Genomic DNA, 13,356 nt, shown 5'->3' on the forward strand with positions numbered 1-13,356 from the left:
CAAAAGTCATCTGCTCTCTTAAGTCAGTCCTTTTTCCTGGAAACTCTACCCAACAACTTCTGGCTTCTCCTGCTACCCAGAACGTAGTGTGGCCACCCCTAGCTGTAAGAGAGGCTGGGAAATGCAGTTTTGCAGCCTGAGACATTGCCACCGAGCTATCCATTTATAAGGAAGAAAGGGGAGCCTGGAATTTGGTTGGCAACTAGGCGACTCTGCAAGGTCAGAGGAGTGGAGTCAGTACTTGACCCTGGAAGCATCAGGGCCCGATGGGATCTGAGTGGAATCTGGAAGATGAGTTCAGCAGCATTTGGGGCTTAGATTAGGGGCAGCGAGACCCGTTAGGTCAGCTCTGCAGGGCCCCACTTCTGCCTGTCACATTCCTCTAGGACTCAAGGGAATGAAATCGACACTGGGAAGAAACAGTGGAAGCAACCTAAAATGTTCCCTGGTGAAGGGAGGGCTGTGTAAGCCGAGGAGGGCTTTACAGCAAGTCAAAAGATGCGGGTCTGTGTGTACACTCGGACATGGAACGATCTCCAGTGACGTTGTTGAGTGACAGATGATCTAGTGTGACATCATTTTTGTCTCCCCAAACCCCATCCCAAAACAATGCTCTGTATTTTCAACAGGTGCATGTATGCGTGCATTTACATAGAGAAAGGCCTGGAAGTTTATGCACCAAACTGATGTCAAGGTTCGGGGAAAGGGTTAGAATTGGGGTGGGCTGAGCCACCCAGGCGCCCCGGAAGTGTTATTTTCTATCATGTTTCTTTTCCCTGTTTTACTTCTTACATCACCTAACATTTTCTCCCTAACTATGTTGAGGTATAATTGAATTAAATCAAAGTGCATGTATTTCAAGTGTACAATACAGTCATTGCTGATAGATGCATACATCTGTGAAATCATTGCCCCAGTCAAGGTCACAGACCTTCCCCGCACACCCGATGACACATCCTTCCCCCTTCTTCCCCTTTCCCAGGTACCCGCTGACCTGCTTTTTTAGCATTATAGATTAGTTTGCAAGTTCAAGAACTTTCTGTGAGTGGAATATCTAGTATGTACTCTTTTTTGGGCTTAGCTTCTTTTAAGGCATGATGATTTCGAGACTTGTCCATGTTGTTACATGTTGTTACATGTTTCTTTTTTTTTTTTTTTTTTAAAGATTTTATTCATCCACTTGACAGACAGAGATCACAAGTAGGCAGAGAGGCAGAGAGAGAGGAGGAAGCAGGCTCCCCGCTGAGCAGAGAGCCCGATGCGGGGCTCGATCCCAGCACCCTGGGATCATGACCCGAGCCGAAGGCAGAGGCTTTAACCCACTGAGCCACCCAGGTGCCCCTACATGTTTCCTTTTTATGGCTATTAGCATTTCATTGTGTGCAGTAGACCACTGTTTATTTGTTTACCTGTCAGTGGGCGTTTGAGGCGTTTCCAGTGTTCGACTATTAAACTTGAAGCTGTTTCAAGCAGCAAGTCTTGGCACGAACACAGGTTTTCACACCTCTTAAATGAACGGGTAGGACAGAATGGCTATGTCCTAGAGGAGGTGTTTGTTAACAAACTGCCCAACTGTTTTCCGAAGAGGCTGCACCATTTTAAATTCTTGCCGGCAGTGTGCGAAGCTTCTCCATGGCCTGCATTATTCTGACAACACTTGGTATGGTCATTTTTGAGTTTTAGCCAGGCTAATGGGTGTGGTTTTAATTTACATTTCCCCTATGAGTCATGACGTTGAGTCTCTCTCTTTTTTTTTTTTTTTGGAGCCTCTTTTCATGTGCTTACTGCTCATTTGTATATCTTCTTTTTTTAAATGAGGGTGTCGTTATTAATAAGTTATAAGAGTTCTTTTTTTTTTTTAAGATTTTATTTATTTATTTGACAGAGAGAGAGAGATCACAAGTAGGCAGAGAGAGAGGGGGAAGCAAGCTCCCTGTTGAGCAGAGAGCCCGATGTGGGGCTCGATCCCAGGACCCAGGGATCATGGCCTGAGCCGAAGACAGAGGCTTAACCCGTTGAGCCACCCAGGCACCCCAGTTACAAGAATCCTTTATCTATCTGGGTGCCAGTCTGATGTGTTGCAAATAGTTTCTCTCAGGCTGTGACTTGCCTTTTGTTTTCTTAATAGTGAGTATCTCAAAGAGCAGAAGTTTTTTGTTTTTTTTTTTTTCCAAAGAGCAAAAGTTTTAGTTTTTATGAAATTCCGTTTATCACTTAATTTCCTTTTATATCTTGTACTTTTTGTACAGAAAGAACTTTTCAGAAACCATTAAGAAACCATTGTCTGCCTCACAGTCACTCAGATTTTCTCCACTATGTCACTTTATGTTTTTGGAGGACAGCAAAGTCCTTAGATAGGATTATTTGTTTAATTGAAAATCAACATTTTGGAAACACATCTTAAAAATGGGTATTAAAAAAACAAACAAAAATGGGTATTAAAAGAGTACATACTGTATGATCACCTTTTTACAATGTACAGGAACTAGGCTTTTAGAAGTCAGGGTAGTGGTCACCTTGGGAGATGCCTCTGGGTGGCTGGGGGAACTCTCTTTCCTGATTTGGGTCCTGGTGTATATGTTGTTTTGTGAAAAACATACCAGGAGAGCTGCAGACTTAAAATTCATATTCTGTGTGTTTCTACTTAACTTTCCAGGATTGTGTACAGCTGAATCAGTACACGCTGAAGGATGAAATTGGAAAGGTAAATATCCCAGGAGCCAGGCTAGTTTTCTACATCTACCAAAAATGTCTGAGATAGAGTGGAGGGAATGCACTAGAGCTAGGAGTGGGAAGAAGTCCTTCGAGGCGAGATTGTGGGAGGGTTTTGTCATCAACGGTCCATCTGGCTTATTTTCTTTCTACATCATAATATTAATGTGTTTCCACAAAAGCTCAGACAACTTCGAGGGAATTCCATATCACCAACATTAGTGGGTTTTTTTTTCCCCCCTCTTATGTACTGTCACATCTATTTTTGCTTTTATTTCAGCCAAATAGTCAGTATCTTTGCAGAGGTCAGAAACTCAAATGCCAATAGAAAGCAAGTGAGTAATATAAATGAGCAAATCATGCTAGGGCTAAGGCAGTAGGGAGTGGTGAGGACTGTGGCAAACTGTTAACATGTAGAAATGATTATAGGCCCATATGGCTAGATCTTCTCATGTTTTTTCAAAAGAAGCTGAGAATTTAGATTTTTATATCTGCATCTTTCTGTTTTTAAATGTTGGCAACTAATTCAAACTTTCTAAAAGCTGCCGATGCAACAAAATGTAATTGGAGAGCAGATTTGGCCATTTGGTTGCTGGTTTGCAGCCCCTGTATTAGGGTCCTCATTTTGCAGATTGTAACTTCTGGATAGTATGTCATGGGCATCTCCCTTTATTCAGGGCTCCTATGGCGTGGTCAAGTTGGCCTACAATGAAAATGACAATACCTATTACGTGAGTATCCACGGCCCCCTCCCCGCCCTCACCATTGGCCAAAGTAAAGGCCTCCTTTCCAGAACTTGATTTCCTGGAAGATTTTCTTTGCTCTTGTCTCATTTTATTCTTAGGTCATTTCATTTTGGGCGTTAGGAAGGAAGTGATGTTCCCATTATAGAGATGTGGAAATGGGGAGGCAAAGTGATGGGCTCAGAAAGAAAGCAGATACATTCAGCAAATGTCTCATACCTTTACTCTGGGCTCCCATTTCTACATCCTCCATAGCACCAAGAACCAGGTGGTAGTGAGACAAATTGCCCTTGTAGCTGAGGCTTTGGGGTCAGTCTAGTATGGGTTCAAATTCTGGCTCTCCCATCTGCCACCTGTGTGTCCTTCCTATGTGTCCTTGGGCAAGGACACACAGTTGTATTGAGTCCCAGCCAGGAGAGTAGACATGGAACCTCAGAAGCACCCTCAGGGCGGGGGAGATCCTGGCAGTCCAGCCTCCAGGCCACTCGCAGCTGGTCAAGCCACTCTGATGACGAAGTGCTCACTACATTGTCCCGAGGCCACCTGCGTGCCAAGAACTTTGGCAGGCCTAGGAGTAGAGGGGACTCTCCCTCTCCCTTCCTCCATTTTAACCGAGATGCGGGGTCTTTTCTCTCATAGGCGATGAAGGTGCTGTCCAAAAAGAAGCTGATCCGACAGGCGGGCTTTCCACGTGAGTTTGGTGGGCCGCACCATTGCTCTTTGATGCAGAGTTGGGGCATGACAGGAAGATCTCGTTGAATGGTGTCCCCTGTAGAGTACCCGGGTAGAGGCCTCAAAGACTCCTATCACTATGACCTGGGGTATGGCATGGGAAGGAGGGGACAGAAAGCTGAGCAAGGGGGCTGGGTCTCCAGCCTCACTGAGTTTCAACAGCAGAGGAGACAGGTGAGAGGAGCAGCCAAGCCCTGCCAAGACCCCCTCCCTTGCATTTCCCCCCATTTGCAGAGGAAAAGCTCTTTGCCCTGACCCTGGGGTGGTCTGTGTCTCCTCCAGGTCGCCCCCCACCCCGAGGCACCCGGCCAGCCCCCGGAGGCTGCATCCAGCCTAGGGGCCCCATTGAGCAGGTGTACCAGGAAATCGCCATCCTCAAGAAGCTAGACCACCCCAATGTGGTGAAGCTGGTGGAGGTGAGCTGGGGGGACAGGGAGGAGGGAGGCGAGAATGGTGGTTTTCTAGGCCCAGCTCTGTTACTACCCAAATGCTGCACTGCTGGTTTCTAGGGAGAGCCAGGCCAGGTTAAGCAGCTGTTGGAGGACTGAGTAGTAGTATTGCTCCAGGTTCTTTCACCACTGTTCTTTCATGTTATCCTCACCCTTCCCTAAGACTATTACTCCCAGTTTACAAATGAGGACATTGAAGGTCAGAGGGCTACTAAGACTTGTCCTTTATCCATTTTTGTCTTTGGAACTGGTTCTGTTTCTCCGTGTTATATGTGCTTTTAGCACAAAGGCAACCATATGCATGTAAACAAATGGGTGTGGCTGTGTTCTAATAAAACTTTATTTACAAAAAATAAGCAGAGGGCCAGATTTGGCTTGTGTGCTGTATTTTCCATCCCTTGTTCTAGATTAGCAGTTCTCACAGTTTTTGGTCTCTGGATTCCTTTATGTGCTTTAGAATTATTGAAGACCCCAAAAAAGTTTTGCTTTTGTGGGTTGTATTTATTATTATTTGCCATATTAAGATTTAAAACTGAGAAACTTAAAAATTATTTATTCATGTAAAAACAACAGAAGTCCCATTATATATTTTTATGAAAAATAAGCATATTTCCTGAAAAAATTTACATTTTGTTTATATTTATTTATTTATTTAAAAGATTTTTACTTATTTATTTGACAGACAGAGATCACTAGTAGGCAGAGAGGCAGGCAGAGAGAGAAGGGGAAGCAGGTTCCCTGCTGAGCAGAGAGCCCCATGCGGGGCTCCATCCCAGGACTCCGGGATCATGACCTGAGCTGAAGGCAGAGGCTTTAACCCATTGAGCCACCCAGGTGCCCCTACATTATATTTTTTTAAAATATTTATTTGTTAATAAATAAATAAAATCTTTAAAAAAAATATTTATTTGTTTATTTGAGAGAGAGAGAGAGAGAGGGAGAGAGCAAGCATGGTGGGGAAGAGCAGAGGGTGAGGGAGAGATAGTCCCAAGCAGACTCTGCACTGAGTGCGGAGCCCGACTCAGGGCTTGATCTCAGGATCCTGAGATCAGGACCTGAGCTGAAACCAGGAGTCAGATGCTTAATGGACTGCGCCACCCAAGCAGTTTACATTTTTGTAAATTTTTGTTGTTGTTAACATCTGGCTTAATAGAAGATGGCTGGATCCTTGTATCTGCTCTTGCTTTTAGCCTATGGTGACTTTGCGTGCCATGTGATTTCTTGTTTCTCTACTAGTAAAGGATGAGAGTAGAAAGGGCAACTATTATCTTAATTTTATTTATTATTATTATTATTATTATTTTAAAGATTTTATTTATTATTTATTTGGACAGAGAGACACAGTGAACAGTGAGAAAGGTAACACAAGCAGGAGGAGTGGGAGAGGGAGCCCAGGCTTCCTGCTGAGCAAGGAGCCCAATGCAGGCCTCAATCCCAGAACCCTGGGATCATGACCTGAGCCGAAGGCGGAGGCTTTAACCTGCTGAGCCACCCAGGCGCCCCGGAAGGCAGACGTTTAATGGCTGAGCCACCAGGCGCCCCTATTTTTTTTTTTAATAAGATTTAGTTTTTATTTATTTGAAAGAGAGAGAAGAGAGAGCATGAGCAGGGAGGAGAGGGAGAAGCAGGCTCCCCACTGAGCAGGAAGCCTGATGCAGTGCTCGATCCCAGGACCCTGAGATCATGACCTGAGCCAAAGGCAGATGCTTAACCAATTGAGCCACCCAGGTGCTACTTATCTTAGTTTTAGTGTGAAAATCGTTTTGACCTCATAAACTCCCTAAAAGCATCTTGGGGATCCCTAGAAGTTCCCAGATCACATTTGGAGCACCTCTGGCCTAGATGACAGGATTTGTAAATGGCGTGTGATCAAGTATGTAATTGGATGGGTGTTGGAGGTCGTGCCGGAGCACGGAGTGCAAGCAGCCCGCCAGCCCAAGCAGCTGAGGAAGGCTTCTCATGGGAACGGATGTTTGAGATGTCCCCGGTTGTTCCCTGCATGGAGATAATAGGGAAAGGACAGGGAAGAACATCACAGAGGATGGAACAGCATGTGCAAAGGGCCGGTGTCATCTGAGGGTACACACCTGCCCTTTGATGGGTGTGAGGGTTAGCAGAGGGCTGCCCTGGGCCTCTGCCTAGGGTGCATCTCATTCTTAGAGCTCTCGTCCTATGGATCTTGGTTGACTGGAGAAGGTGAAGATGATGTGGGAAGAGGCAGGAGAGAAGGAGAAGGATGGTGGCTGCTGGCTGCCTCCACCTGTGACACTGAGTTTCACAGTCTCAGGTCGCTGATGCTGGAGTCAGCCATCTTGGAGGAAACTCAAGGACACTTGGTTAGCAAGTGGCTCTGGGTCCTGGTGGGATCTCCCTCGCCCCCCTGTGGCTTCTGACCTGTACACCCAACAAGACTGGTTGCCACCCTGCCTCTTGGACAGACCTCAGACATTCCTCAGATGGACATGGACATTTAGGCATTTCCTGAGCACTGACTATGAGCCTTGTCTTGTACAGGGCACCACGGAGGCAACTCAGGCGGGTATAGCCATTTGCAGAGAGGGACAAGATAGACATAAGTGACAAGCTGAAAGCCGGATGGCTGTGAGGAGAACGAGGACATGCCATGGTGGTTCCAGGCAGGGGGACGTCCTTTCTTAAGGGGGCAGGAGGTTGGGGGGCACTTCATGGAGGAGTTGGAAGAGCCCAGACAGGACTTGAATTTTTACCCTGAGGATCATTCTGCTGTCTCCTGGGAGACAGGTGGGATTCTTACTGAAGCTGAGACATTTCCCAGGGGAGGGATTTTTTTAAAAAAAGTTATTTTTTATTTGGTTTGTTTTGTTTTTGAGTAATTTCTCCTCTCCGTATGGGGCTCAAACTCATGACCCTGAGATCAAGAGTTGCTTGCTTGACGGACTGAGCCAGCCGGGCACCCCCATTGCCCAGGGGAGGAATTTGCCCCTCCCTTTTATAACCTCTTTTCTAGATGTCTTGGACCCTTGAGGGATTGGGTAGAGGTGCCTATTTTCCAGATGGCCTTTTGGATCGTGCACACTGGGTTTTTTCCTGTGCCCTTCATCTTGACCAGTGGAAAGAACCGCCCTCCCGTTGGCAAATGCAGTCATGTGGATGCTGCTTCCTCCCTGCTCTTATCATTTCTCTCTCTTCCTCTCCCCTGCTCCTCATCTCCGGCCTGTTCCGTGTGGCTGTGCCAACAGGTCCTGGATGACCCCAATGAGGACCATCTGTACATGGGTAAGAAAGCCCTTGCCGTCCGGTGCCCTGGCTCAGGCAGCTGAACCTGCCAAAGCCCAGGCGTCCTCGTGAGCATTCCCTGTCCCTGGTATCTCCTGCCAGAGCTGGGCCCCACAGTGAGCCCCACATGAGGCTGCAGCTCTGGTTTGAAGCAGGAGGTGGAAGGGAGTGCTTGCGGGGACTTTCTCTGGAGGTCCTATTCATTCACTTTCAAATACTTACAGAGCTCATGCTAATGCTGGGTATGTTCTAGGCACTAGGGATGCAGTGGTGGATGAGAATGATGAGGCTCCTGCTCTTGTGAAGCTGATAATTCTAGTCAGGGAATAAACCAGTTAACTTCAGATAGATCCTCTGAAGAAGGTTAAATAGGAATCTGAGAGAGAGGGATTGAGGGCCACTTCACATATGAGGTGATGATTTGGCACCTGAATGTCAAAGACACCGTCCTGTTACATGTGGGGAAGAGCATTCCTGGCAAAGGTGCAGATGCAAAGGCCCTGAGGCTGGTGAGAGCTTAGTGTTTGAGGAAAACGTGGCCTTGACAGTGGAAACCAGGGAGAGGGGATGGGGATGAGGATGAAGAGCCTGAGGCCATGGTGGGGCACGTGCAGCCTTGCAGGGCACTGCACAAAGAAATGAAAGGATGCAGGTGTTCCCTCAGAGACTTGATTTTTTTAAAATTGGTGAGGACATGGGACAGCCCTCTGTCAGCTCAGAGCGTAGATACTGATGAAGGAAGGGAGGGCAGGACTTCCAAACAGGACATTAGGATTTTGAATTAGGATTCAAAACTAGATAGCAGACTGAGCCCAGGAATGCATGATAGGTCATGTGTCCTTGCAATATGACATGGGTGGGTGTTCAAATGAGCCTATACATTTCGAGTGGGTACAGATGACAGTGGGAGGGGTATCAAGGAGGTGAGGAGAGTAGGCACAAGCCCAGCCTGGAATCCAGAAGTCTGCTGGATGTGCGTGGGGATGATGCTTTGTTGCACAAGGAGTGATTATCTGGGGTCTGGTTTGAATGGGTCTGGTTTGAAAAGAGTTCAGAGCTCACTTTTCTCCTCAGGTAGTTGCTATGGTTCAGTTCCAAGGACGTGTTGTAGCTTAGAACATGTTATTTTTCATTCCCCGCTCCTCTTCCCTGCCTTGGATTTTTATTCTTTTTTTTTTTTTTTTCCCTAAAGATTTTATTTATTTAGTTGACAGAGATCACAAGTAGGCAGAGAGGCAGGCAGAGAGAGAGGAAGGGAAGCAGGCTCCCTGCCGAGCAGAGAGCCCGATGTGGGGCTCGATCCCAGGACCCTGGAATCATGACCTGAGCCGAAGGCAGAGGCTTTAACCCACTGAGCCACCCAGGCACCCCTCAGGTTTTTATTCTGACAGATGTTAAGCCTCTACAGAAAAGTTGGAAGAATAGTACAATGAGTACCTGTATACCTACCACCCCGATTCCACAGTTAATAATGTTTGTTGGATTTGCTTTATTTGTCTAGCCACCCACCTATCCATTTCTGTATTATTTTTGCTGGACTATCCAAAATGTAAAGTAGCAGACAGACGTCTTGATACTTCAGCCCCTGAGTACTTCATTGTGCATCTCACATAGGGACCTTCTCCTGTGCGATCACAATACCATTATTACCTCTGAGAAAGTTAATACCAGTTCCCTAAGAGATCTAATGTGCACTCCATGTTCAAATTTTAGAAACTCTTTTTTTTCCAGTTAGTTTGTAAATTTTAGAACTTATAAAATCTTCCTGTGGAAACAATTTAGAAGCTACACAGCAAATAACATCACATGTGTTGAATTTATCTATTTTTTTTTAAGATTTTATTTATTTTTTGAGAGCGAGCGAGCATGAGCAGGGGGAGTGGCAGAGGAAGAGGGAGAAACAGACGCCCTGCTGTGCATGGAGCCCGATGTGGCCTCGATCCTGGGACCCTGGGATCATGACCTGAGCCAAAGGCAGAGGCTTTAACCCACTGAGCCACCCAGGCGCCCCTCACCTCAGGTTTTTAAAATGGAAAGAACAAAACCAAACCAACAAGAACAACAAAAGTCTGTGCAGTTCCCTGGACACAGCTTATCTAATACTTGGTGGTTTGGAGCAGGGGTTCCCCGCACATACAGTGCTGGGAAGGAGCTGGCAGGGTGGGAGGCATTTGCATGTCGTGCATGAATGTGTCAAGAAAAGGCCCTGTTTAGGAATCGTGGGATGAGTTGGCCTTTGAGGTGCTGAAGAAATCTCCACCCCCTCCCCACCCCCCTTCAAGTCCTGTTTTGGATTGGGAGTCACAGGAAACAGTCTGAGGCCCAGCTGACCGCAGAGCATTGAGGAGTTGGAAGAATCTATAAGCGTTCTCCGTCTGTGGCCTGACACAGCCTGGCAATGTGGAGCATATGGAAGGGATTGTTGAAACATGTTCTTGTTTCTTGGATCAAAACTTTGCTGGGGTCCTGAAGACCTCTAGGGCTCCTTCTTTGTGCCTAAGTAAACAGATGTTGGGTTGTGTCCCCATAGACCTGTTCTATGGCATCAGGTGGCTCAGAACCTGGGTGTGACTACGAGAACATAGTTTAGTATCAGTTGTATCCCTGGAATCTCCAAGGTATGAGTGAAGAGAAGAAAGGATCCCATGAGCCATCCCCACGTGTCTCCTGTCTCCCTGCTTTGTTTTCCCTGGCCAGGGGGTCCTTGGCTGTTTTGAGGACTAAAAATACAGCCAGACCGGGGAGGACCTTGCAGGACCTTGACCAGCTTTGGCTCAGTGGATTGTTCCTTTCTCTAGCCCCAGTACTAGTTTCTATGCTGCTTGGTGTTCTATGGGCGATTGGGGAGGAGGAGGAAGATGGATTTCCAATTTCCCAATGTAACAGTTGACCCCCTTTTCTTCCTGCAGTGTTTGAACTGGTCAACCAAGGGTGAGTATCCTGTTTCCCTGGCAGGTATGATGCCTGAAACTTCTGAAGCTGAGCTTCTCATGGGAGGCGGTGCTTGGTTCTGCTGGTGAGAGAAGGTGAAGGCCAGTATGTCTGCTTTTGCTTTTCGACCTTCCAGGCCAGTGATGGAAGTGCCCACCCTCAAACCACTCTCCGAAGACCAGGCCCGTTTCTACTTCCAGGACCTGATCAAAGGCATAGAGTACCGTAAGCAGGGGCCTGTGGGAGGATTCTCACCCGGGGGTGGTTAGCATCCCAGCTAGCGGATGGCAAGTGGGAAAGTGGAATTTCCCTCCTGGAGTGCAAGCAGCAGGTGGGTGGGAAACAGAATTGCCTGAAATGCAGTCTTGGACAGCTGCAGAAAGCTATGCTCCCGATGAACAGAAACACTTCTTTCTGCCACAAAAATTAAGAGTCATATTGATAATGACTGTTTGCCCCAGGACTTTCTTTGTGTACCAGGCGCTGTTAGGGGCTGTATTTGCATTGTCTCTTATGCCCAGCAACCCTGGGATGGGGATCCTGTTAATCTGTTACCTTAGTTTTCTCATCTGTAAAATGGGAATAAAGTGTTTCTCACCACGGTGGAAATCAGCCAGTATATATCAGTAGTTCTGACTGACAGGTGTCCTTTCTGATTCTGGTCGTAAAACATTTTGTCTCTTCCCCTTGCCCATTGTTGGGAGATTTAAATGGGGAAAATGGGAACCACTTAACACAGGGCTTGGCCCCAGGTGGGGCACTCAGCAAATGGAGCTGGTGCCCCTATTACTGGTATCATTGTCGTCACTACCACCAGCAAAGAAATGCAGTTGGGCCTTCCAGACCATAGGAAGAGAGACCATGTCCTCTCCCATAGGTTGACATCCAGGCAGGAAGGAGTTAATGAAGTTCCAGTCTTACTTTGTGGTCCACACTTCCATTGGACCTGCTCCAGTCATTGTTGGTGTGGTGAACAGGTTGAGTGTTGGCATTAGTAAACGAAAATATGTTTGTCATAAGTCGTGAGGCTTCTAGCTGGAAGCCAGCCAGGCTCGACAAAAACGCTGCAGGGACCGTCGTCCCCCATGACTTAGAGTAGAGCAGGTGGTTCTAACTATTATTGTCAGTTGATGTTTCACTCCTTATTTTTGAAGATGGGGTAACTTCCTTAAACAAACTCCCCCCCCCCCCCTTATCTCTCAAAGCTGAGGGTATGTAGGTTTGGGAGGATAAGGCTTGGGGCTTGGGGGCCGTGAAGGAGCACCGGGTCAATGTCTGTGTTTCTGGGCTCTGGGGGCTGCGCAGAGCTCCTCACATGGTTCTCCTGCTCCCTCTCTCCCATCTGGTGTCCACCTCACTCCCAGTACACTACCAGAAGATCATCCACCGGGACATCAAACCTTCCAACCTGCTCGTGGGAGAAGATGGCCACATCAAGATTGCCGACTTCGGTGTGAGCAACGAGTTCAAGGGTAGCGATGCGCTCCTTTCTAACACCGTGGGCACACCTGCCTTCATGGCGCCGGAGTCACTCTCGGAGACCCGGAAGATCTTCTCTGGGAAGGTAGGTGTGGACCTGTCTGAGATGATGAGTTCTGCTTGTGGTCAGGTCCTTTTCCTTTAAGTGGCAAAAATCCCACCCAAACTGGCTTAAACAACGAATCCACTGGATCTTGTAGATGAAGAGCGGCTTCCGGTTTGGCTAGATACCGGGATTCACACAAGAACCCATCTCTCCATCTTTCAGCTGTTTTCTTGAATTGGTTTCCTGTCCAGGTGGGTGGGTACCCCCAGTTCCAGGCTCCTCCCTATCAGCTTACCTACCTCAGTAGAAAGAACATTCTTTCTGAGGAGCCTTCGGAAAAAATCTCGGGATTGGCTGTGATTGGCTCAGCCCGGGTCATGTGCCTATTCTTGAGCCAACCATTGTGGCTGGTGGCGGGGAGGGGTGCTCTCATTGGTCAGGCCTGGGTCATGTGCCTACCCTTAAGCCAATCACTATGGCTGGTGGAAATGAAGCTCTTATGGCCAGGCTTGGCTCATGTGCTCACCCAGAGGCCGGGAGCAGAATCCGGAATCAGAACTGGGTGGTTTCTCAGAGGAAAGCTGAAGGATTTGATTTAGTATTTGGCTGCGCAGGAGCCATAGACAACCCTCGCTGCCTCTTGGCCCCTTACACGAAGCTCTTTCTCTTGCAGGCTTTGGATGTTTGGGCCATGGGCGTGACGCTGTACTGCTTTGTGTTTGGCCAGGTAACGGGGTGGAGTGTCCTGTCTGCTGAGTGTCGCTGGGCAGCCCCGGTGGGTTAATAGTTACCCTTACGGGGAGACAGTACTTAGTCATTGAGTTTACCACAGTTAGACCTGAATGTGAAAAAAAGATGCTTGTCCAAATGTGCATACCTGTATAGAATAGTCCTGTCTGTGGGAAATGATCTGTTAACACGAAGGATTGACAGAAGCTCCAGAGGTTGTAAATAGTTGACAGGTTTGGCGCAAGGATGACAGATGCGCTACCTTCTCTCCCAACTCCGA

At 47.4% G+C, this 13,356-nt stretch overlaps 1 protein-coding gene across 6 annotated transcripts in view; it reads left to right on the forward strand.

Moving 5' to 3' along the window:
- The window catches only part of LOC111156362 (calcium/calmodulin dependent protein kinase kinase 2), a 44,298-nt gene that overhangs the window by 18,617 nt on the left and 12,325 nt on the right, over positions 1–13,356 (forward strand). For all 6 annotated transcript variants that reach the window (XM_022517159.1, XM_022517163.1, XM_022517162.1 and 3 more), the window contains 9 exons: positions 2,657–2,704; positions 3,390–3,443; positions 4,095–4,146; positions 4,470–4,603; positions 7,855–7,891; positions 10,801–10,822; positions 10,959–11,047; positions 12,187–12,386; positions 13,021–13,074. In XM_022517159.1, coding sequence (XP_022372867.1) covers positions 2,657–2,704; positions 3,390–3,443; positions 4,095–4,146; positions 4,470–4,603; positions 7,855–7,891; positions 10,801–10,822; positions 10,959–11,047; positions 12,187–12,386; positions 13,021–13,074 — 690 coding nt within the window. The remainder of the gene's footprint in view (positions 1–2,656; positions 2,705–3,389; positions 3,444–4,094; positions 4,147–4,469; positions 4,604–7,854; positions 7,892–10,800; positions 10,823–10,958; positions 11,048–12,186; positions 12,387–13,020; positions 13,075–13,356) is intronic.

The sequence above is a fragment of the Enhydra lutris genome, unplaced genomic scaffold (assembly GCF_002288905.1).
Source record: "Enhydra lutris kenyoni isolate GAN:26980312 unplaced genomic scaffold, ASM228890v2 scaffoldscaffold46, whole genome shotgun sequence".
Taxonomy (NCBI): Eukaryota; Metazoa; Chordata; class Mammalia; order Carnivora; family Mustelidae; genus Enhydra; species Enhydra lutris.